The sequence below is a fragment of the Oncorhynchus mykiss genome, chromosome 15 (genome assembly GCF_013265735.2).
Source record: "Oncorhynchus mykiss isolate Arlee chromosome 15, USDA_OmykA_1.1, whole genome shotgun sequence".
Taxonomy (NCBI): domain Eukaryota; kingdom Metazoa; phylum Chordata; class Actinopteri; order Salmoniformes; family Salmonidae; genus Oncorhynchus; species Oncorhynchus mykiss.
This window is the reverse complement of record NC_048579.1, coordinates 62,130,711-62,156,011: the sequence shown is the minus strand read 5'-3', so window position 1 is coordinate 62,156,011 and position 25,301 is coordinate 62,130,711. Positions and strand designations below refer to the sequence as shown.

General features: G+C 42.6%; 2 protein-coding genes across 8 annotated transcripts in view; both read right to left on the bottom strand.

Moving 5' to 3' along the window:
• Positions 1-586: 586 nt before the first annotated feature.
• Positions 587-16,098, bottom strand: LOC110490562 (ADP-ribosylation factor GTPase-activating protein 3). Of its 2 annotated transcripts, none has more exons than XM_021563986.2 (16): positions 15,906-16,098; positions 14,890-15,008; positions 14,631-14,703; positions 14,204-14,335; positions 13,946-14,026; positions 13,719-13,836; positions 13,566-13,622; positions 13,367-13,413; positions 13,005-13,156; positions 12,740-12,871; positions 11,834-11,971; positions 7,198-7,362; positions 6,887-7,010; positions 4,879-4,966; positions 3,300-3,424; positions 587-2,911 (listed from the first exon to the last, which is right to left on the bottom strand). In XM_021563986.2, exons 1-16 carry the CDS (start codon positions 15,972-15,974, stop codon positions 2,894-2,896), a joined length of 1,638 nt encoding a protein of 545 aa, XP_021419661.1. In that variant the 5' UTR covers positions 15,975-16,098; the 3' UTR covers positions 587-2,893. The 2 variants fall into 2 exon arrangements, with proteins under 2 accessions (XP_021419661.1, XP_036800806.1); XM_036944911.1 differs by lacking the exon at positions 15,906-16,098 and adding an exon at positions 15,611-15,831.
• A 147-nt stretch (positions 16,099-16,245) lies between these two features.
• The window catches only part of pacsin2 (protein kinase C and casein kinase substrate in neurons 2), a 45,680-nt gene continuing 36,624 nt past the window's right edge, over positions 16,246-25,301 (bottom strand). For 3 of the 6 annotated variants that reach the window (XM_036944912.1, XM_036944915.1, XM_036944913.1), the window contains 3 exons: positions 20,610-20,768; positions 18,992-19,182; positions 16,246-18,683 (listed from right to left, as the gene is read on the bottom strand). In XM_036944912.1, the coding sequence (XP_036800807.1) occupies positions 18,571-18,683; positions 18,992-19,182; positions 20,610-20,768 (463 nt within the window). In that variant the 3' untranslated portion in view covers positions 16,246-18,570. The remainder of the gene's footprint in view (positions 18,684-18,991; positions 19,183-20,609; positions 20,769-25,301) is intronic. The other 3 variants (XM_036944916.1, XM_036944917.1, XM_036944914.1) reach the window with 2 other exon arrangements.

The following is a 25,301-nucleotide window of genomic DNA, read 5'->3' as shown; positions in this document are numbered from 1 at the left end:
GTAAATCCAGACACGACTGACAAAACTGATGATGCACTGCCACATTTTGAAATTGCACCTTGTGCATTCTACTATTCGAACTCATAACAGTAAGCTGAGACCCGACTGAGCAACTAAACTCTATATTTCTTGGGTGGGGGGGCTCCCTAACGGATAAGCGGCCGCTTATGTTGCTTATTGGTAGGGCCGGTCCTATAGTAGAACAGAGAAAAATGCAACCAAGTTCATATGTTCATAAGGCTAAGAAAATGTCAAATTACTTGCATCTAAGGTGAGTGAAATGCATCAGAAAGGTATTGGAAAGTTCGGTAGAACATCAGGGAAGATAATCAGGAAATAATTGTGTAGGATAAAATATCTGCATTGTTTTCAATTGCGGTTTTGTCACCGTACCTTCTAACGTGTCCTGCGCAGCTTGCGAGCGTTGTAGAGCGAAACAGAAGACAGGACACGTTCCTGAGAGCCTTGGCTTATAGCCCCAACTGTTCAAAAGCTGGAGCCAAATTCGCAGGATAAAAACTGAAAACGCTCAGTTTGTCACTACCGCTAAATTGCGCTAATCGGAGGTTTCTCACGAGCAGAAAGGCAAGATAACATAAATGTTTTATTAAACAGAATCATGACAAGTTTACAAGGCCCAGGCAACTGCCTGAGTTGCCTAATGGTAAGTCTGCCACTGAGGACATGCAAGTGCAGTATAATTTTTATTCTGAAGCAAAGTTTCTAATACACAGCAGCTAACAATGATACACACCTTGATTACACAAATTGAATGGCTCTCTAAAGAGCTCATGTCCATAGATGTATTTGTTGGTAAAACAGTCATTTGGAAACTAATGCAATGCTTCAGGTACTGTTCTATAGATGTACATTCAAGTAGCAATTTCTTTTACTTGCAGGTTCTAATACAAATACACAAAAACTCTCTCTTCCCATAATTGAAATTTTTAGGGCATGTGCACATGTATCCTAATTCTTTGGATTACAGTAGAAAGAGAATGAACAAAAGCCCTGGTCACTGAATTACACACTATACAAAACCCAGATTCAAATGGGTAACGTTGCATCTTAAATATATTTCACTTCAGTGTTAAATCTCAACTCAAGAGTTCGAATTAGTAAGGATCAAAATTAGAAAAATATGCATTAAATGAGAGTTCGGTAGGTGATACTAGGTAGCCAGAAATACTTCTGGCAACGTCCAGTTAAAGAGTTCTAGCCAATCCCCTCAAAATAACAAAACCACACTACACATAAACACCCAAAATATAACCCACATATACCCAGTGTGAAAATATACTCTAAACACCCTAAATAGTCTCTGCAAGGTACACAGTTCACAGAGGTAATATACAATGAATCTGCTCAGCAAAGGGTTAGAGGTTACCCTTCACTAAACACATAGTACAACTGTTGTTGAAATGAGTCAGGCTCTAGGGAGGGCAGCCAATGGGTCCTTGATCACAGAGGGCCACGTCCCATTTATTTTGCATGAGTTCCTTTCCTTATCTCTTTTCCTTCATAGCCACAGAACAGAACAATAATTGGATGGGTGTCCTGTGTTCCTCTCACAAACTAATGTGGTCACAGAAAATAGAATTGGTTATTTGCCTGCGTTTAGATAGGCAGCCCAATTCTGATTTTTTTTTTTTACACAGATCTTTTCACACCAGATCTTTTTAAAAAGCTGACTTGATTGGTCAAAAGACCTATTAGTGAGAAGAAAAAGATCAGAATTGTGCTGCCTGTCTAAACTCAGCCTTTGAGAGTACTGGGACAGAACATTAAGATGCTATCAGTTCAGATGAATGAAGGGAGTAGTCAATAGTAATATGGAGAATATGTTTGGCTGCTGAGAGGCAGACCAGATCATGCTACACTGTACAGGACCGTATCCGACTAGTGTGTCTACACACACACACATTACACAAAGAAATCAGGTTGAGTATTTGGTCCTTCAGTCAAGTGACATAAATGAGTGACAGACATAAGTACACTTCCAAGACTAAGGGCACTTTCAAACCAATGCTTCAAAAGCACAGCAAACACATTTCAGAGAGCAGTGTACAGGTGGATAGAAGTGAATGAAATGGCAGACTTACACTGTCCAACAGATGAGATGGGGACATTTAGTTGCACCCCATCCTGACTAGAGGTCTGTCAACCAATGTAAAATAATGTTTCTCCCACCTCGAATGTTCTCCACTTCACCATACCTCCAAACACACATTCAGTGAATCGGCACACGCACAACGCGTCGCAGGCATTTTGGTTTGAAGGCACCCTAAAATTTAAGACATGTATCCTACATGGCAACATCTCCCTGCATTTGACATGTAATTAAAACAATGCCCATCAGATTAATTAACTAAATTATTTACATACCACATGTAGAAAAACACATGTCTTCATTGCAAATAGCTACATAAAAACCAAGGTGACCAAGATGACATGATTCAATAACAATTGCACAGGGGAAAAGGAACCCAAAACCTAAGTCACCCTCAATTAGAACCATAATGGATGATACAATTTTATTTTGAATACCATTGATGTAAATATCAAAACCAAAGGCCTGGACAGATTAAATAAGAAGCTGTGTAAATAAGTGTTCTTCATACATCTACCTCATAGAGGATGTTGTTTCGACATAACTCCAATGTAGATAATTCATCCTTTATTCAAATAGCTGCTATATACACACACACATAGCTACAGCCTAATGTTCTGGCCTACACAATGTCGCTAATTCGCTCTCTCCGTCCATATCTCTCCCTCTCCTGTACGGCTGAACTTGTCCATTGCTCGTAAGGATGTTCATCGCCTCCAATACCCAGGGGACCTAACAGGTTGTGCGTGTGTGTGTGTCATAACACAGGTACACACACTGGACTCACGCACTGTAGTGGTCCTGAAACAAATGAGATACACAACAACGTAAGAACCTACTGCTTACACCGTGTACCAGTTGTCGGAGTGTTGACGCTGTAGAATTAGGTAACCTTAAAGTTGCACTTATACACAATGTGGTTTGGTAACTAGTATGTTGTATCTAGCATGCCTTTGACGAAATAGTCACTGATATTGTTGTTACTGTGCACTTACATAGTAATTAAATCAAGAAAATGGATTTCCAATTGGAATAATGATGATATAAAGAAGCTCAAGTTCTTATTGTGTTGAAATTGCCTTACGGCTTACAGTCCCCATAACACATTCACTTCAGTATGTGGCCCATGGGGGAGTCAATCTGCTGCTAGCACCAAGCTCCAACCAACAGGGCCATCTGAACCACAAACCTGAAGGGACGTGACTACTCCGCTGGCCATGACGGACAGCCTCCCGGCTGCAGAGCGGACCCCCAGCTTCAGCTGGGACATGTCTGGAGCACTGGGCAGCATGTTGGTCAGACGATATGAGCTGGCTGCATGGGGACCGGAGAGAGAGAGATGGTTAGTAACATCAGTGGTGGTGACAGTTGCTTTATAATAATCATTCTGATGTTTAAATTGTGGAGGCGTACACATGCAAGCCTGAAGAACACCATCCCAACCGTGAAGCACAGGGGTGGCAGGATCATGTTGTGGGGGGTGCTTTGCTGCAGGAGGGACTAGTGCACTTCACAAAATAGATGGCATCATGAAGATGGAAAATGGTGGATATATTGAAGCAACATCTCAAGACATCAGTCAGGAATTTACAGCTTGGTCACAAATGAGTCTTCCAAATGGATTATGACCCCTAGCAAACATCTAAAGTTGTGGCAAAATGGCTTAAGGACAACAAAGTCATGGTATTGGAGTGGCCATCACAAAGCCCTGACCTCAATCAAATAGAACATTTGTGGGCAGAACTGAAAAAGCGTGTGTGAGCAAAGAGGCCTACAAACCTGACTCAGTTACAAAATTCACCCAAATTATTGTGGGAAGCTTGTGGAAGTCTACCCAAAACGTTTGACAGCACTCCACCAATCAGGCCTTTATGGTAGTGGCCAGACGGAAGCCACCACTCAGTAAAAAAAAAGGTATATGACAGCCCGCTTGGAGTTCGACAACAGGCATCTACTCTCAGACAATGAGAAACAAGATTCTCTGGTCTGATGAAACCAATATTGAACTCTTTGGCCTGAATGCCAATCGTCACATCTGGAGGAAACCTGGCACCATCCCTACAGTGAAGCATGGTGGTTGCAGCATCGTGATGTTTTTCAGCAGCAGGGCCTGGGAGACTAGTCAGGATGAGGCAAAGATGAATGGCGCAAAGTACAGATGAAAACCTGCAACAGAGTGCTCAGGACTTCAGACTGGGGTAAAGGTTCACCTTCCAACAGGACAACGACCCTAAGCACACAGCCAAGACAACACAGGAGTGGCTTTGGGACAAGTCTCTGAACGTCCTTGAGTGGTCCAGCCAGAGCCCAGACTTGAACCCAATCTAACATCTCTGAAGACACTTGAAAAAGCTGTGCAGTGACGCTCCTCGTCCAACCTGACAGAGCTTGAGAGGATCTGCAAAGAAGAAAATGGGGAAAAACTCCCCAAATACAGGTGTGCCAAGCTTGTAGTGTCATACCCAAGAAGACTTGAGGCTGTAATCACTGCCAAAGGTGCTTCAACAAAGTACTGAATAAAGGGTCTGAATACTTATGTAAATGTGATGTCAATATTTAGATTAATACAATTTACAAACATTTCTAAAAACCTGTTTTTGCTTTGTCATTATAGGGTATTGTGCGTAGATTGACAAGGGGAAAAACTATTGAATCCCTTTTAGAATAAGGCTGTAACGTAACAAAATGTGGGAAAAGACAAGGGGTCTGACTACTTTCCCGAATGCCCTGTATGAAATGGTTAAGTATACACTAGTTGGCTTCCCTACCCATCTGTTTCTTTGGGTCATCAAACAGGTCAGCTGAGCTGATGGAGTTGCTTCCAGAGAACCTCTCCAGGCGAGTCTTCGCCTCATACTGCATTGAAACAACCATATTAATACTTTATACTTCAAATGACATACTTGATACTAAACAATGAGCATACTACACATAGGGGTATTACTGTAATAGGGATTTTCAGGTGGATAAAAAAAAAAAAAAAAGACAGCAGTTATAGATAATAATCAATCAAAAAGCAATGTTGCAACAGGGGGAAACAGCCAGAACAGAAGCATAGAAAATGTCTAACAGTCTTCTCTGAGAAAGACATATGAATTCCACAGCACCAAATTAACTGTATACACTAGCCTGAGAGGCTTGTAGGACATCACAGCCTAGCATAAAACTTTAACCAGAACAGTCAACACTGGCAGACATTTGATACTGGCAGTCAATTAGATCAAAAAGGTAGGAACATCAGTACAACATAATTATAGACCCAAATAATTTGTCATTACGAATCAATTTTTTAATCTATTCACTACTGGTCAATAGTTTTAGAACACCTACTCATTCAAGTTTTTTTTGTTTCTAGTAATTTTCTAGATTGTAGAATAGCAAAAACTAAGAAATAACACATACGGAATCATGTAGTAACCAAAAAAGTGTTAAATCAAAAGATACTTTATATGTTAGATTCTTCAAAGTCGCCACCCTTTGCCTTGATGACTGCTTTACACACTCTTGGCATTCTCTCAACCAGTTTCACCTGGAATGCTTTTCCAACAGTCTTGAAGGAGTTCCCACATATGCTGAGCACTTGTTGGCTGCATTTCCTTCACTCTGCGGTCCAACTCATCCCGAACCATCTCAGTTGGGTTGAGGTTGGGTGATTGTGGAGGCCAAGTAATCTGATGCAGCACTCCATCACTCTCTTTCTTGGTTAAATAGCCCTTACACAGCCTGGAGGTGTGCCGAGTCATTGTCCTTAGAAAAACAAATGACAGTCCCACCAAGCGCAAACCAGATGGGATGGCGTATCGCTGCAGAATGCTGTGGTAGCCATGCTGATTAAGTGTACCTTGAATTCTAAATAAAATCACAGACCGTGTCACCAGCAAAGCACCCCCACTCTTCACGGTGGGAACCACACATGCGGAGATCATCCGTTCACCTACTCACAAAGACACGGCGGTTGGAACAAAAAATCTCAAATTTGGACTCAGACTAAAATGATAGAATGCCACTTGTCTATTGTCCATTGTTTCTTTGCAGCAATTTGACCATGAAGGCCTGAACAGTTGACTTTGAGATGTGTGTTACTTGAACTCTGAAGTATTTATTTGGGCTGCAATCTGAGGCTGTTAACTCTTATAAATCTATCCTCTGCAGCAGAGTTAACTGGATATTCCTTTCCTATGGTGGTCCTCATGAGAGCCAGTTTCATCATAACGCTTGATGGTTTTTGAGACTGCACTTGAAGAAACTTTCAAAGTTCTTGAAATTTTCCACATTGACTGACCTTCATTTCTTAAAGTAATGTACTGTAGTTTCTCTTCACTCATTTGAGCTGTTCTTGTAATAATATGGACTTGGTCTTTTACCAAATAGGGCTATCTTCTGTATACCACCCCTACTTTGTCACAACACAACTGATTGGCTCAAACTCATTAAGGAAAGAAATTCCACAAATTACATTTTAACACGGCACACCTGTTAATTTAAATGCATTCCAGTTAACTACCTCATGAAGCTGGTTGAGAGAATGCCAAGCATGTGCGAAGCTGTCATCAAGGCAAAGGGTGGTTACCTTGAAGAACCTCAAATATAAAAAAGTTTTTTTTTTAACACTTGTGGTTACTACATGATTCCATATGTGTTATTTCATAGTTGAGGTCTTCACTATTATTCTACAATGTAGAACATTTTAAAAAAATAAAGAAAAACCCTGGAATGAGTAGATATGTCCAAACTTTTGACAGGTACTGTACGTGTGTCCCATGACAGTGTGCCTACCTCAGAGTCATCCTGCTTGCCAAAGTACATGTCAGAGGAGATGGCCTTGACGTCCCCAAACTTCTTGCGGGCATCGCCTGAGTCTGAGACAGGGACTGGGTCTGCTTTCCGCCGGGCTGCGGTCCTGTGTGTGAGAGAGGGAGGGTGTATTCAGGGACAACTGCAGTGAGAAACTTAAAATAGAAAAGACATTTAAAAAAATGTAAAAAAGAAAGTGTGGCTCAGGGGACTTATACGGCCAAAATAAAATGTTACTTTTTCACATGCATCTCTGTATTTTCATCCCTGGAAATCAAACAGTCATATAGTACCTGTCCTCCTGTGAGGAACTCTTAGTGCTCAGGTAGAAGTCTGGCTCTGGCTTCCTGCTCTCTTTCCTCCAGCCAGACTCCCCCGTCTCGCTCCAATTGGAGAAGAACTTGTCAGAGGATTCTGTCGGGTCATCAAACTTGGTCATTGAACTGGTCATCGACATCCTGATGGGTTTCATATGGAAAAGAGAGCTCAATTGTTGTTGTTGTTTTTTTACAATATATTAGCATTTCTTTTTACAATTTAACAATCAAAATGTGACACAATTAATCCCCCGTTATTCCTTCCAGCTACACAAAACACCATGCTACATGGGGGCACATTGTGCAAAACCCTTCCCAACACAGAAACACACCCCTCCCTCCCCCGGTATTAGCTTCACTGATTATCAACAAGAAAAAAGAAACAGAATGACCTTCACATTCCATGCTAGAAAATAAATTATCCAACACAAAAGCAATACATTAATGAAGAAAGTAGTAATGAGGCATGATCTCTAGAAACTTCTGAAAGTCCCCCAGACATCAGTAAATTCAAAGGATTTATTACATAAATGTTATTTTTTCTGATGGAATATAGGAAGATGTGGCTGAAAGAACTATCCGCTTGCTTGGTGGAGTGTCACTCTTCCATATAATAGCTGTGCATTTATTGGCTGCAATGACTGCCAATTTAATGAATCTGGTTTTGCTACAAATATTAACTGGTAGAAGAGAATCATCTCCAAAAAAGTATAAGGGAAGGCTCTAGTGGTACCGTCATATTAGTGACCTGTGATAAGACCTGAATGTCTTTCCAATAATTTCTTAGTTCAGGGCAGAACAAAAACATATGCATAAGTGCAACATTTGGAATACTTGGAATTGACCTTCTACAGTCTCACTGGTGTAAAGTAGACCCTACGTAAAATATTGAATTGCATCAACTTGTGCCTTGGGTTAAATGAAAGATGCTGAGCATCTAAAAAGAGCTTTCCCCATTTCTCATCCTCAATGAGACCAAGGTCATCATGCCACTTCATGCAAGCTTTCAGAGGTTCATCGTTCCCCAACAGAGCTTGAAGACCAGAGTACATGTAGTAAATTAAACATTTTACCCCTTTCCTCCCCAGCCACAGTTTATCAGTTATAGATTTACTCATGGGCTGAACCCTACCTCCCTGCTGAGTGGCAATGTAATGTCTAACCTGTAGGTACTTGAAGAAATGAGTTTGAGGTAACTGAAAATTTGATGGCAGTTGTTGAAAGGACAGTAGTTCACCTTCTCTATAGAGATCACCAAATGTTTTCATTCCTTTGTTGAACCAAGAAAATGTAATACCATCTCTCAGGGCTTTGGGTAAGATGGGGTTATTATAGAAAGGTGCTTGTTCATATATAGATCTAAGCCCTTCTGTTTGTTTTCAGACTTCAATCCATATACAGTGCCTTGCAAAAGTATTCGGCCCCCTTGAACTTTGCGACCTTTTTGCCACATTTCAGGCTTCAAACATAAAGATATAAAACTGTATTTTTTTGTGAAGAATCAACAACAAGTGGGACACAATCATGAAGTGGAACGACATTTATTGGATATTTCAAACTTTAACAAATCAAAAACTGAAAAATTGGGCGTGCAAAATTATTCAGCCCCCTTAAGTTAATACTTTGTAGCGCCACCTTTTGCTGCGATTACAGCTGTAAGTCGCTTGGGGTATGTCTCTATCAGTTTTGCACATCGAGAGACTGAAATGTTTTCCCATTCCTCCTTGCAAAACAGCTCGAGCTCAGTGAGGTTGGATGGAGAGCATTTGTGAACAGCAGTTTTCAGTTCTTTCCACAGATTCAGGTCTGGACTTTGACTTGGCCATTCTAAAACCTGGATATGTTTATTTTTGAACCATTCCATTGTAGATTTTGCTTTATGTTTTGGATCATTGTCTTGTTGGAAGACAAATCTCCGTCCCAGTCTCAGGTCTTTTGCAGACTCCATCAGGTTCTTCCAGAATGGTCCTGTATTTGACGCCATCCATCTTCCCATCAATTTTAACCATCTTCCCTGTCCCTGCTGAAGAAAAGCAGGCCCAAACCATGATGCTGCCACCACCATGTTTGACAGTGGGGATGGTGTGTTCAGGGTGATGAGCTGTGTTGCTTTTACGCCAAACATAACGTTTTGCATTGTTGCCAAAAAGTTCAATTTTGGTTTCATCTGAGCAGATCACCTTCCACATGTTTGGTGTGTCTCCCAGGTGGCTTGTAGCAAACTTTAAACAACACTTTTTATGGATATCTTTAAGAAAGGGCTTTCTTCTTGCCACTCTTCCATAAAGGCCAGATTTGTGCAATATACGACTGATTGTTGTCGTCCTATGGACAGAGTCTCCCACCTCAGCTGTAGATCTTTGCAGTTCATCCAGAGTGATCATGGGCCTCTTGGCTGCATCTCTGATCAGTCTTCTCCTTGTATGAGCTGAAAGTTTAGAGGGACGGCCAGGTCTTGGTAGATTTGCAGTGGTCTGATACTCCTTCCATTTCAATATTATCGCTTGCACAGTGCTCCTTGGGATGTTTAAAGCTTGGGAAATATTTTTGTATCCAAATCCGGCTTTAAACTTCTTCACAACAGTATCTCGGACCTGCCTGGTGTGTTCCTTGTTCTTCATGATGCTCTCTGCGCTTTTGACGGACCTCTGAGACTATCACAGTGCAGGTGCATTTATACGGAGACTTGATTACACACAGGTGGATTGTATTTATCATCATTAGTCATTTAGGTCAACATTGGATCATTCAGAGATCCTCACTGAACTTCTGGAGAGAGTTTGCTGCACTGAAAGTAAAGGGGCTGAATAATTTTGCACGCCCAATTTTTCAGTTTTTGATTTGTTAAAAAAGTTTGAAATATCCAATAAATGTCGTTCCACTTCATGATTGTGTCCCACTTGTTGTTGATTCTTCACAAAAAAATACAGTTTTATATCTTTATGTTTGAAGCCTGAAATGTTGCAAAAGGTCGCAAAGTTCAAGGGGGCCGAATACTTTCGCAAGGCACTGTATTAGGTGCCGACATCTTTAAAGAAAAGAAATAGGGAAAAGGAAGGAAACAAAAGTGTGTTAACAAAATACACAACGTGTACAAAATTAAATGAAAGTATAAAGTAGTAAACATCTTGTGAGCTAATACCCTGACCCTACCACAAACCCACCCATCCCCCTCCCCAACTGAGGGAGTTAAAGAAGCTAGATGTACCTGCTATGCATAGCATTGCTCGAATTAGGTTAATTCTAAATAATATGTATATGGAATTAGAAGTACATTGACTGTTCCTTGTAGCATGAAAATATTGTTAGTCAAGTAACAAAATACAATTTGATTACAACTAATGACCAGACTATTTAGCCCCACTTGAGGATGTCAACAAAAATATATAAAAATACAACTCTGGTGCGTTCAGTCACCAACAGAGCCTACCCGCACACCCAAGTGTCAACCAATCGGCACTCGCCAAAGCGCCCTGAAACCTGCGCCGCGCGGCGACAAAAGCGATGACCACAAATGCACCCCAGCAGGTCTGGAAAAAAGACGTATAAATGAAAACCTTTACTAGACGATAACTATCATCTCTCAAATATAAAATAGGGACTAGTAGTTAAACAATCACCATCCTCCTGAGTTCACCCTCACACACCACCCCCACCTTCACTGTATCCAAGTTCAAAAGACATTTCCTCGGGGTGTAGTAGACGTAAACAAGTCAGAAAGTTCTTTCCTCATGTATGTTTCAGCCATCTTCACTGAGTCAAACGTGAGCTCACCATTCTTGGTTTCGATCCAAAGTTGCTGGGTAGCGCAGGCAGCCACCTGGCCAGGTTGCGATGGGCCCTACGGGGAACCATTTCTGTAGATAGAAGATTGCGTCTCTTCAAGGCCTCCGGGAAATCTTGAAGTCTCAAATTCGAGCGCCCTTGGAAATTTTCGTAATTATTCAGATTTCTCCTCGAGTTTAGAGATGGAGTCTTCCAACTTCTTGTATTTTTGGTTCACTTCCTCATGGACATCCAGGATGGGAGCCTGGTGGTCAGCATGGTCTTTTTCTAACTTTTTCCACTCGTCCCTTTGTGACTTTCTGGTCTTCGTGGAGTTTATTGACCAGCACATCAATTTTATTGAGGCGTTCAGTAAGTGTCTCTTGGATTTTTGTTATTCCCTTGTCCATCTCCATTCTGAACCATGCTGGTGCTTCTTACGAGCTAGCATCCGCCGAGGCCGAACAAGGACTGTCAGAGGGGCAATTTTCCATGCCTCGTTTGAGGCTTTGAAATATTGGGCATATTTTGCTTCGGCGATACAATATTTTAACTTCCAACTCACTATTAACAAAAAGGTAAACCGTGTCAAAATGCCTTAAAATTGTTTGAAAGTTCGAGGACACTATGCAGACGCGTATTGTTAAAGCTTTGCCATTGCCGGAAGTCAGAGAGCTCAATTTTAATGGATTTCTTTCCCAGATCTTGATGTCTTTCCAACTCCCATTACAAGACAACAGAAAGAGATCTGAGACCAGCCTAGCCATGTCAGTGATTACTTCCAAGAAGGAATGACCCGTTGCTAAAGTATTGGAACGTTGCAGGAGTGTGTAGGTAGTGTGGTGACCTGGATGTAAAGGAGCCTTCGTCAGTCTCCTCTTCCTCCTTCTCTGTGTACCTCCGGCTCTTAGTGGGCTGCTTGGACCCCACTGGGCTCTCCTGCTGGATAGTGTGCATGTCTGACAGCACAGAGTGAGACACTCCACTAGAGAGAGATAGAGACGGGGGAGAGAATGGAGTCAAATAATCAAAGTATTTGTTACCACAATATCTCCAATGGTTACATGTTTCAGTCCCAACAATAATAGAATTATTTTAGATCAGGGTTTCCCTGATGTGTGCTAGGGTGGGGAAATCGCCCGATTTGAGCATCGGGTCACGAGAGGAGGGTCACGAGAGGTCACGAGAGGAAATTTTAACTTACATCAGTACCGTTTAAGCTACAAAATACTATGACCCCATCACTGAAAGATAACTCTCAGGAACACGTACTGTTTCCCTTTACTAGCCGTTAGAACAGAGTGGACAAGACCAGACACTAAATCAGACTGGGAGAAAAAGAACAATCAATTATGTTATTTTCTACACAGAAGACCATACAACATTATTGCCTGATGATCTTCTGAACTTCCCAATACCTTTGATGCATTTCAATCACTTCAAACCATAGCCGTCAAAATACTGTCTGACAGATTTCTAATAGACTGTCATAACCCAAATTAAATAAGTAAACATTGGCAGTTGATTACATACATTTTTTTTTTACATGGTGGGGTCACCAAAATGTTTTAATATCAAAATGGGATCGCACAGCAAAAAGTTAGCGAATCCCTGTTTTAGAAGATGAGTGACTTATCCCCTGCAATGTAAAGTACCCCTTTAAACTATTCTACATAGAACATCTGTAAAAAGTGTGTTAAGAAATAAACTAATCCTTTTATCACCACCACCACCATCAATTCAATCCCCCCACCTCCTGCTGCCAAAGCCCATGCCCAGTCTCTCAGCCTGCTCCTTCTTCTTCTCCCCCATCCCCTTCATCTTCTCTGTATTACTCCTCTGCTGCGCCTCCAGATCCTTATAGGCCAGTCTCATGGAGGCACCACTAGATAGAGGAAGCGAGAAAGAGGTGGAGAGAGAGAAATGGATAAGCAGAGTGAAGATTAGAGAATAATAGATAATGTGGATGAGAGAGCGAGAGGCCAATTAAAGCCCATTTAAATTGGAGAGAGACTCACATGGATTCCTCTGCTGGTTGGGGGCTGTTCTTGGTGGTGGGTGCTGTATCTCTCTCATTGAGTTTGTCTACCGCCTGTGCTTTCTTCTCCAGGTCACAGAAACTCTGTTTGCTCACCTTCTTACCCCCAAGACCACCTTTCTTAGCGCCCAACTGAGACAAAACACAGGACACAGACGTGAATACGTGTCTACTAATCTACTGACCCACAAGATCCATGAGCAATGTACACAGTCCCTTCACACTAAATCCTCTACCCACACACACAACCATCACTAAATTCACTCGTATTCATAAACACAACACACATAGGTGTGTGGGGAGGAACATTACCTCCTTAATCCACTAACATAGAGTACATACTGTTTTCTTGGCCCCAGCTGGTTTCTTCTTGAGAAGAGAGGAGGACTCTAAGGGAGAAGTGACAGTGGGCATTAGAATACAGTTGATAGAAGCTGCTAAGAGCTACTGTTCCAGGGTCAGATATTTAATGTACTCCTAATGCTTAAGGTTCAAGTTGAGTATCTTTAGTCTCTAGGGCATAATCTCTTGGTCCTCTTACCTAAGGCTTCTTTAGGAGACATACTTAGCACGTCAACACTGGGACCCTCTGTATTACCTGAAGACAGAAAGAGTTGAGGGCATAGACGACATGGACAAACAGATGCAAGTGTATGTGTGTTTCTGAAATGTAAATATTGAAGTAGAGGTGTACCGTTTTTGTCCCTCTCGGTTTCTTTTGTAGAGGGTTCCTCTACTGGGGTGGGGCTTAGATTCATCTGGGCGGAGCTTGTTATATTAGGCTGGGCAGAGCTACGATCATCAGGGAATGCCTACCAAAATATGCAAGGTATGTAAACAACATGACCATGTAAACAACATGCACACATCCATACTCTTCTACAATTTCAAACAAATAAGTACTAACAGTCACACACACACCTGCGCGTGCATACTGAAGAAATCCTCCTCCTTATTGACGGGAGATGTTGGAGAGAGGGGGGCCTGGCTGTCCAGCCACAACTGCAGGGAAACAAAACAGAGGATTCCTTGGCATCTATAAGGACCTAAGTATACACTCCTTTAAATCAGCCATGTTGATGCGACATGATTATGTTGTTAAAGACAGTATAACAAGTAACCAATGTTGACTAAATCCATTTTTGCCCAGTGGAATGTCTGGATGGATGTGTGTGGCACCTCAGTGCCGAAGCGCCTTGTGGCCTGCGTGGCCGAGGTCTTGATCTTCTCGCGGTAGAGCACAGCGGCTCGGCTGTTGTACTTGGTGTTTGCGGCGTTGGACGTACAGCCTTGCTGGGCAAAGAAGGCATTCTGAGAGACACAGGGGGAAAACAATGGTTTGAATTACACAGACTCTGTAATACAAAAAAGTATTGTTAATAGTTTTCAGAATATTGCATTATAATATTGCATACACAATACAGGTATTATACAGGGCCCTATTGTGACATCATGACAACATACAGTACCCTATACATTCTAGAAATAATGCCCACTCATGCAGTCAGAAACATAACTACTAGTACCACCCTCTCAGCGCTTAACACAGCAGGTTGGGACGTGGCTGCCCACCAGGTCAGTGCCCACCATGGATGGCTTTACTCACCGCGCTGGCATTGCCGCCCACCTGCATGCATCGCAGCTGGTACCAGGACCAGTTAGAGTCCAGCTCAGTAGACCTGAAACAAACAATACACAGTTCTGATTCTGAACACTCCATCGGGCCATAATGTGTCAAATTGTGTGTTGTGTGAAGCCAATGGTCCTGTCCAGAAACAACCTCTAGCCCCTACCCACTAGTGTAAATCTGAAAGAACAGGATGGGGTAAGCAAAAAAAATTGTTTTTTCATTCATTGTTCCTTACCTGATGAATGACAGGTGCACTCCTAATGACCTGTGTGTTCCTGAGCAGTCTATACAGAGAAACACTCCATAGGTGATACTGGCCCAACTAGGATTCTTAGCCGAACAGTCAAAGCACGCCTGTAATAGGAAAGAAGTTCAGCAGCTTTGGAAAACATGAGACTTGAATACAGACAAGGTGTTCGCTGTCTCTCTCCTTCATGCAGTGATAAGTCTATGGGGACACTGATAAGCAAGTAAATATGAGCGCATGCGAAATAGATAGCAAAACACTAACAGATAATGAAGCAACCCAGTAGCGTGGAGGTCTGAAGTACAAAATATTGACCTCATACTGTATATTCTATTTATATTTTCCTATTTGTTTCTAGTATAAACTTTATTGCCTCTACTTGTCCACACATTAAGAGAACGCCGAAATTTACCAAAATTAAATCTAAACCAGCTAGTTACAAGTGTTGCAATATAGTGGAAACAATGTTTCCAAAACAGCTTTCCGATGCTTGCGGTTGCAACATTGTCGCGTTCAATGTAGCCAGGCCTAAACAGCAGACGGAAACAGCTGGAATCGACAGTTTATGAGCCAAAAGGTATTGTTTATGTCTGTGTGACGTCTTTCATCTTTGTGGCGTCCATGAGTCAACATTTACCAGACATCTATAATTTACAATAAACACACTGACGCTAACGAAGTGGACTGTCCAACCAGTTTCTTAAAGTACCATCTTTGACCCAACTGTCATCATGCCACATGACAGCTGGCTCGAACGTGACTGTCCAGGATGTCCTATCGTTCCATTTAAACTGCTCATGCTAATTCTTTCTTCAACACTGCAAAAACATTTTGTCAGGAGGATGTGCAATGAGCATACGTGGTTCAAAGCTTTTCCATGTGCGTTTGTTACGACGCATCTACCCCTGCACAGCAAAACAGTGCGACGTGTCATTTTTTCCCCTCCGGAGCTAGCTAACATTAGCTACTTCCTCGTTAAAGACAGAAAGCTTATCAACACTCACCTTATTCGTAGAAAGGGAACGTAGTCGTTTGAAAATGGCAGCAATATCTTGCTTGCTGGGCTCTGACATCTTTCCACCTGTTGTTAATTTCACCTGATAGGTAAAGCGCAGCGTTGAGCAAATTTGTTTCTCTGTGAATCAAAAATACTTCCGTGCTGGTCTTGGGTAAAGGCACCCGTCAGAACGATAACATTTTGTGCCTGTACTCTGATTGGTCAGCAGTAACACATGGGCGTAATCATAACATGGAGGTCTGGGTAATAAAGTTACATTTCTTTCTATTATCCTTGATACTGTATGTTTAATTGAAAAAGAAAAAAAAAAGACAGTGAAACTTATTTTCGTTCAATTCATTTATAAATGTATGCTGTGGGACAACATTGGCAAACTGAGTTGTGCAAGCTGCTGCGGTGTTCTGTTAATGGCATGACCTGAAACCAATGATATACATCTCATGACCTGAAACGCACAGCATAACCTCTCACACTGACAGAAAACTAATATCAAACCGATCTCTCGCTATGCGGTTGTAGGCATAAAATGTAGGGGATATTTCCAGGAGCATCATGCTTAAACAGTGTTTGCTAAAGAATGTACTCACAACAATTTAAGAGCCAAAACGTCAACTTCCAATAGGAGAAACCTATACTAGAGACGGGAATTGGGATAGGTCCTATATAACAGATATAGTTTGCCAATACTGGTAATGCACATGTGGTGGTGTTAAGGGTGTGTGTGTCAATCATTAACTTTTAAAAGAAAATAAGAAATATAATCAGTTATTTGTCAATTACTAATCATAAGTAGGCTCTGGCCCCTCTGGAGATTTTACATTATATTTACAAATGCAACAAGACAGCAAATTCACGAGACATTCGCCATAAAACATACAATTATTGTACAAACGGATTTGTTTCCGAATCACAGCATTTCATCTGACAGAACAAAAGCACTTAAGGCATCTCATACATTAACAGTCTTTGATTTCCAAATAGAAATTTAAATCACAACTCCTGAATCTATAACTGCTTAATTTGTTCATAGGTTCCTCGCTATTTACATGCAAACATACTTTTATTAAATCGGACCCTCTAATTTGTGAAAAATAGTAAAAGCTGTGGTTTTTATTGCTGAACGTGCAACATTGTTTTCGCTGGCACAAAAATGGTATATTCTCCCAAAACTTTGAATTGGACATCCAGTGCAAGCTACAGCTAAAGCTCCTAGCTTCAAGTGACACACCTTATTGCCAAACATTCAGTGTGGAAAGACAAAACAACATCCACGATGTAAGAATCTACCAACAGAATGTGAAGTCAATTGTGTGAATAGAGGCTGTCACAAATGGCACCCTATGCCCTATATAGTGTACTACGTTTGGCCAGAGCCCTATGTGCCCTGGTGAATGTCCCTGATACTAGAATGACCAGCAAACGTGTACAATCAATAGGTGAGCCGATACAATGAAACAATTAAAGAATATACAATCAATTAAAGTTGAGGGGTAAAGGTTACAGGAGAACTTCTGAATGCGTCACTTATTGTTAAAATGTGGGTTGGCGCAACATGGTATCAGAGCATTTACAGAATAATATGAAATGCTCTGAGACCAGGCTGGTTGGTGACGGTGGAAGAACTGGATATAATTAATCATCTCGGTTTCTCTCATTCATCAACTATTCACTGAGCAAAACATAAATCAGATTTAAAATACAAAAAAAAGGCATAACAAGACTTGACAAATCTGAACTACAGGCATCAGATAAGACAGACAATTGTTCTGAACCGGCACTGCCATGAATTCCAAGCCCTTTTCTCAAAACATTTGAAAAGTCAAATAAGAAAACAGGGTTGTAGGTTCTGATATTTCAGACAAATGGCTTTCATGTGGGAAAAAAAATAAAACCTTGATTACTGTCAAAAGGATGGGGTGAAGGACGCTCAAAACAGAGCAAGAAATAACATGCAATTAGGAATTCCCCTTATTTCAAAATAAGACTACCAAATCAGATCCTGGACTACAAATTGGTGCTACAATAGAATCAGATCTATAGAACTAAAAGATTGTATCACCAATTGTCTATGGCAAAAATTAATTAAAAGATTAAACTAAGATTACTTTTAGGTCTCCAATCAGTTTCAAATCGAATGGGCTAGACCTCGTGAATGGGACACATGTATATCCTCTCCCATGTCTGTTCGGATCTTTTAAAATCGGTTAATTCTTTCAACGTCTTCATAACTTCAAGCTACAATTGGAAGGTAACATGTTTCAAATAGCTTTTTATATATTTTCTTCTGTAACAGTAATGGCTTTAAGTAACATTTGCTTTTGCAGCTGGCTTTAGACTCTGTACTGGGTGTCCCATCATAAAGGCTGACAATGAGGGCAGGCTGTAGTTGTAGGAAGATGTGTGCTTAACGACATGGGATCCAGGAAGATACAACAGAGAGAGCTATAACATCATCCTCTTCGATGGGCAAACCCCTTCCTTCTGCCAACCCTTTCACTCACACACACTGCGGCCAGCCTCTACCACGTAGGAGGAAGAGGGTGAGGGGCAAATGCGAGGCCTACCCACCCTCCTACCCCATCTCCTCCACTTTCTTTAGCCTCTTCACCCCATCCTCTCTCTCGTTTTCCTCCTCGTCCCTCGCTCGGTCATTACTGGATGTCTTCTACGTAGTTGGCGGGGTAGAGGCCCACCACGCCGTCTTTCAGGCGCCCTCTGCACCAGCCCTGGTCGTCCTCGTTTCCTATCTTGGTGAACTCCTCACCTTCAGGACAAAAAAGGAAAACAGGGAGGAATGGACAGATGATTATGTGGAAAGATGGTGGTAGATGAGCATGTCTTTCTGTTGAGCAGCTTCAAAAAGGATTTGTGACTCAACTCCGCCTCACTCACTTTTCTCTGTGTTTTAATTGTCATAGATAACTGATCTGACAGGACATGGCAAGTAAAAGAAGACTGGTGGAGACATCCAGTCCTTTCACTTAGCAGTGGTCATACAGGACAGCAGACTAGAGAATAGGGGGACAGGGCAGGGGTCTCTTCACTCACAGTCTTTAGTGTATTCACACACACCTGCTTTGAAGCTGAGTTCATCCTGCTCCTGTCCTTCGTAGTCGTAGAGGGCAAGCACAGCCACAGACACCCCCGAGGACGCCGGCTCCCCCTCAAACGGGTTCCCATCGCCGTTGGCATCCTCAATGGAAAACGGGTTCACCCCAGTCTCCTCATCCGACCACTCTTGCGACTTCTCCACACTGCTGGCGCTGAACAGACAGAGGCAGCAATCAACATAAGGGAAATTTGAAAATGTTACTTGTCAATCATGCCCTGATCACACACCGATTGGACAATCCAGCATGCCAGGCGAGAGAAGCGGGAACAAAAAGAGTTAATAGGGCCCGGGGGAGGGGGGCATAAAAACAACGACACCAATGTAGAGTACAGCACAACATGTAGAAGGCCCAGCAAATGCATCTCCGAATCCGCCCGGATACAAAGACTGAAAGACTATAGGTTCTCTCTCTCAAATCAGCCAATGGGGGGGGAAACATGCCTCTTTAGGAAACCAATGCTGTGAGGTTTTGTTGGTGAATGGATTTGTGAGTTTGCTTTGACACCACTTGGAATGGACACAGACAGAGTGCTGAGGTAAGGCAAGGCAACACAATGACACGAGTACAGTACAAAAGCATGGTTGGAGTTCACCCCATCCACCACTAGAGGGAGGTAGATGTACAGTACCAAGATGAACAAACACCCTTCTTCCCCAGTCAGAAAACCCATGAAACACACACACACACAAACACACACACACACACTCTCTGAAGCCAGGTTACAGTCAGCCTCTTGCAGTTGGTACACTCAGACACCAATGGCATCTCATAGTTCCTGCTTTATGCCAGAGAGACTGACACACACCGTTGACTTTATGAGTGCTAGTTTCTCTGTCCTGCCTTGAGTCAATATCAGCCCTAATGTAAAACAGGACCCAATATAGGTTCTCACCAAGTTGTAGACAGGCTTTTGTTTAATAGTCTAAATTCTATAGAAATTGTATTTTTGAGTTCCAACTTGCAACAGATCTGACTGTAAAGTAAACACAGACAGGAAAAATACACACAAACACACAGAAAGAATGCTCTGCAGGACTTGGCACTGTTAGGAGTGATGACTAATGTAGGTTTGGTGTGATCGCTCACTGAGAGCCCATGCACCATAACACAGCCTGCCGCTAGCCAGGGAGAGGGAAGGAGAAAGGGGAGAGGAGGGGAGCAGTAGAAAGAGAGAGAAAAAAAGTGGGGTGACAGAGGGAGAGAGGGAAAAGGGAGGAAAGGAAGGGGACAAGGATAGATGAGAGGAATAAAAGAGAAGTAATGGAAAAGAGAGGAAGAATAACAGGAAAGAGTGAAGGGAAAAATAAAGATGAGAGGACAGAAAGGGTGTGCCTCAATAGTGTGTTATTGAAGTGTTTCTCAGGGGTGCACATTTTTGTCTTAGCCCAGCACTAGCTCACCTGGTTCCACTACTCAACAAGCCCTGTGTGCTCGTGCTTGGCTGGAACAAATACGTGCAACCCTGAGAAACACGTGTGACACTAAAATACTAAATTCACCCAAAGACTGAGGGAGAGGAGAAAAAAGAAGAGGGAGAGAGAGAAGAAAAGGGGGGAGAGGGTCTCTCTTTCACCAACGTTTTCACTTCCTCCACTTTTTTGACATTGAGCGGACTGCTGTTGTTGTTGTTGACGACGACAGCAGGCTGTTCCTTCACGGTCCCCTGGAGATCCTCGTCGTCGTCTTCCTCGAAGGGGTTTGAACCCACCGGCTCTGTGCTAGTGGGCACAGTCAGGCTGACGACACGGAGACAGGCATTTGTGACACACACACACGTACACCCCAAAACACATACTCGTACACATACACACCTTGAATCCAGACAGCTTCGTGACATACCTAAAGCTGAATCGAAAACCTTCGGATGTGAGGGTTTAAGACATAATGGACACACAAGTGACACTTCCAACCATAACCAATCAAATAGACCATATGAGCAGTGTGAGAAAAAACACATGACCAGTCTGAGGACACTGACGAGGCAACGCTGGGTACGTATGGTTTTTAGACATCCATCATGACACTAGGACACAGTCACAAAATAAACATGTTCAGTTAACAAATAAGAAATGGTCAGTTTTCCATTCACACAACATGTATACACCTTCACCAATTCCTCTTCTACAATCTCACTGATGCTTTTACTAGCATTTTATCAGTGTTTTCCCCAGCGGATACGCTCTGGGGTTGAGAAAACGGTCACACTCTTCACTTCACCAGGAATTCATTCTGAATTCCAATTTGACCCATATAATAGCCAATTTCCCTAGACACTTCAGGTAGATCCGAGAGGGTCAGATTGGTTTAAGCAATAGCTCCATTTTTCCCTCTGATTGGTTAGGTCAAAGCATTACCAAATTAGTGACACCTATCTTTAAAAAATATATATTATCTAGAGAAGTACCTTGGGTTAGAGGCTGGGCTAGATTTGGAATTCCACACTATTCTGTTGTGAGACCGAATTATGATGAAGTCACCCTATTGATCTACGGTCAGTTTTGTATTCCCCCCTAACAGTTACGGTTCGGATTTGGGGAAGGTAAGCTGATCTTAGATCTGTGCATAGAGACAACTTCAACCAGGAACCCACTGTAGTGTTGTATGCACATCGTATGTTTACAGTGCAGTTGGACCATGGCACGTAGTAGCCATCTGTCCAATCACAACGTCACTGCACTGTAGACACCTTTATTGACAGTCACGGCGCCACGCTCTCTGAGATAACCAAATCTCTCTCAGAGGAGTTGAAACACCAAACAAACACTGAACAGTGGCAACAATGTAACTTTGGTTGGCAGAAGTCAGAAAAAAAAGATGTTCACACATTTTTAATGATGTTATATTAGGTCTCAGACCAATATCAGCCTGCTTTTTGGTGATGTCCACAACTGTTCTTTGTAGAGAGAGATATATATATCCATCTCTAGCGTAATACTCAATAGTTAGTTGCCCATAAACAACTTTTAAAGTGAGCAAATTATAAAATGCCCATATAGCAGTAAACTATCAATTTAAACTATCAATTCCCTTGAAGTGGTGGTATCTCTGATTTTGCTATAGCGCAGAAATGTGGACCAACTCTCAATGCGTGAACACGATAAGGAAGGAGTGAAGTTGTACCTCGGTCCAGACAAGAATTTCACTCTTACCCCCTTTTCCTTATATGGCCATTGTTTGTTCAGTCTATTGTTTGTGTTTTCGTGAGCTGTGAAAATGAATTTCCACTGTAAGTACAACTAATCTTGATCGACACACACTCACCTTCACCCCTGTAGACACAGATATAGCCTACAGTACAGTAGAAGTGATGTGACAGAGTATGTGTCTTATGCTGGTAGGGTGAGGCAGACCCATGTTTGGCAATATGCACATCTGATGGATACCAAAGGGTCAAATGCTTTGCGTGCCTCACATTCCTCTCATTAACTCCTCACACTCCCCCAGTACCCACCCTACACACACACACACTCCCCCAGTACCCACCCTACACACACACACACACTCCCCCAGTACCCACCCTACACACACACTCCCCCAGTACCCACCCTACACACACACACACTCCCCCAGTACCCACCCTACACACACACAGACTCCCCCAGTACCCACCCTACACACACACACACACACACACTCCCCCAGTACCCACCCTACACACACACACACTCCACCAGTACCCACCCTACACACACACACACTCCCCCAGTACCCACCCTTTACAGTCAGTGGGACACTTCTGTTTTCTCAGGGCTTGTTACAGGAATGTTTACTGTGACCATGGCAACAACTCAGTGGTGGCAGACATCATTCCAAAGGCTTTTCTCCGGAATGCTTTACCAGCGTTCCCGATCAGCGGCAGAGAGTCTAGTTGTGGAGGAACAGTAGCTATGATGTTTAGATGTGGAACGTGTGCAGAGAGTCTAGTTGTGGGGGAACAGTAACTATGATGTTTAGATGTGGAACGTGTGCAGAGAGTCTTGTTGTGGGGGAACAGTAACTATGATGTTTAGATGTGGAAGTGGTGTGTGGAACGTGTGAAGAGAGGCTTGTGTGGAGGAACAGTAACTATGATGTTTAGATGTGGAACGTGTGCAGAGAGTCTTGTTGTGGGGGAACGTTAACTATGATGTTTAGATGTGGAACGTGTGCAGAGAGTCTAGTTGTGGGGGAACAGTAACTATGATGTTTAGATGTGGAACGTGTGCAGAGAGTCTAGTTGTGGAGGAACAGTAACTATGATGTTTAGATGTGGAACGTGTGCAGAGAGTCTAGTTGTGGGGGAACAGTAACTATGATGTTTAGATGTGGAACGTGTGCAGAGAGTCTTGTTGTGGAGGAACAGTAACTATGATGTTTAGATGTGGAAGTGGTGTGTGGAACGTGTGCAGAGTCTTGTTGTGGGGGAACAGTAACTATGATGTTTAGATGTGGAACGTGTGCAGAGAGTCTAGTTGTGGGGGAACAGTAACTATGATGTTTAGATGTGGAACGTGTGCAGAGAGTCTTGTTGTGGAGGAACAGTAACTATGATGTTTAGATGTGGAAGTGGTGTGTGGAACGTGTGCAGAGTCTAGTTGTGGGGGAACAGTAGCTATGATGTTTAGATGTGGAACGTGTGCAGAGAGTCTTGTTGTGGAGGAACAGTAACTATGATGTTAAGGTGTGGAACGTGTGCAGAGAGTCTAGTTGTGGGGGAACAGTAACTATGATGTTTAGATGTGGAACGTGTGCAGAGAGTCTAGTTGTGGGGGAACAGTAACTATGATGTTTAGATGTGGAACGTGTGCAGAGAGTCTAGTTGTGGGGGAACAGTAACTATGATGTTTAGATGTGGAACGTGTGCAGAGAGTCTTGTTGTGGAGGAACAGTAACTATGATGTTTAGATGTGGAAGTGGTGTGTGGAACGTGTGCAGAGAGTCTTGTTGTGGGGGAACAGTAACTATGATGTTTAGATGTGGAAGTGGTGTGTGGAACGTGTGCAGAGAGTCTAGTTGTGGGGGAACAGTAACTATGATGTTTAGATGTGGAACGTGTGCAGAGTCTTGTTGTGGGGGAACAGTAACTATGATGTTTAGATGTGGAAGTGGTGTGTGGAACGTGTGAAGAGAGGCTTGTGTGGAGGAACAGTAACTATGATGTTTAGATGTGGAACGTGTGCAGAGAGTCTTGTTGTGGGGGAAGAGTAACTATGATGTTTAGATGTGGAAGTGGTGTGTGGAACGTGTGAAGAGAGGCTTGTGTGGAGGAACAGTAACTATGATGTTTAGATGTGGAACGTGTGCAGAGAGTCTTGTTGTGGGGGAACAGTAACTATGATGTTTAGATGTGGAAGTGGTGTGTGGAACGTGTGAAGAGAGGCTTGTGTGGAGGAACAGTAACTATGATGTTTAGATGTGGAAGTGGTGTGAAATGTGTGAAGAGAGCCTTGTTGTGGGGGAACAGTAACTATGATGTTTAGATGTGGAACGTGTGCAGAGAGTCTTGTTGTGGGGGAACAGTAACTATGATGTTTAGATGTGGAACGTGTGCAGAGAGTCTAGTTGTGGGGGAACAGTAACTATGATGTTTAGATGTGGAAGTGGTGTGTGGAACGTGTGAAGAGAGTCTAGTTGTGGAGGAACAGTAACTATGATGTTTAGATGTGGAACGTGTGAAGAGAGCCTTGTGTGTGGAGGAACAGTAACTATGATGTTTAGATGTGGAAGTGGTGTGTGGAACGTGTGAAGAGAGGCTTGTGTGTGGAGGAACAGTAACTATGATGTTTAGATGTGGAAGTGGTGTGTGGAACGTGTGCAGAGAGTCTTGTTGTGGGGGAACAGTAACTATGATGTTTAGGTGTGGAACGTGTGCAGAGAGTCTAGTTGTGGGGGAACAGTAACTATGATGTTTAGATGTGGAACGTGTGCAGAGAGTCTAGTTGTGGGGGAACAGTAACTATGATGTTTAGATGTGGAACGTGTGCAGAGAGTCTAGTTGTGGGGGAACAGTAACTATGATGTTTAGATGTGGAACGTGTGCAGAGAGTCTTGTTGTGGGGGAACGTTAACTATGATGTTTAGGTGTGGAACGTGTGCAGAGAGTCTAGTTGTGGGGGAACAGTAACTATGATGTTTAGATGTGGAATGTGTGAAGAGAGTCTAGTTGTGGGGGAACAGTAACTATGATGTTTAGATGTGGAAGTGGTGTGTGGAACGTGTGCAGAGAGTCTAGTTGTGGGGGAACAGTAACTATGATGTTTAGATGTGGAACGTGTGCAGAGAGTCTTGTT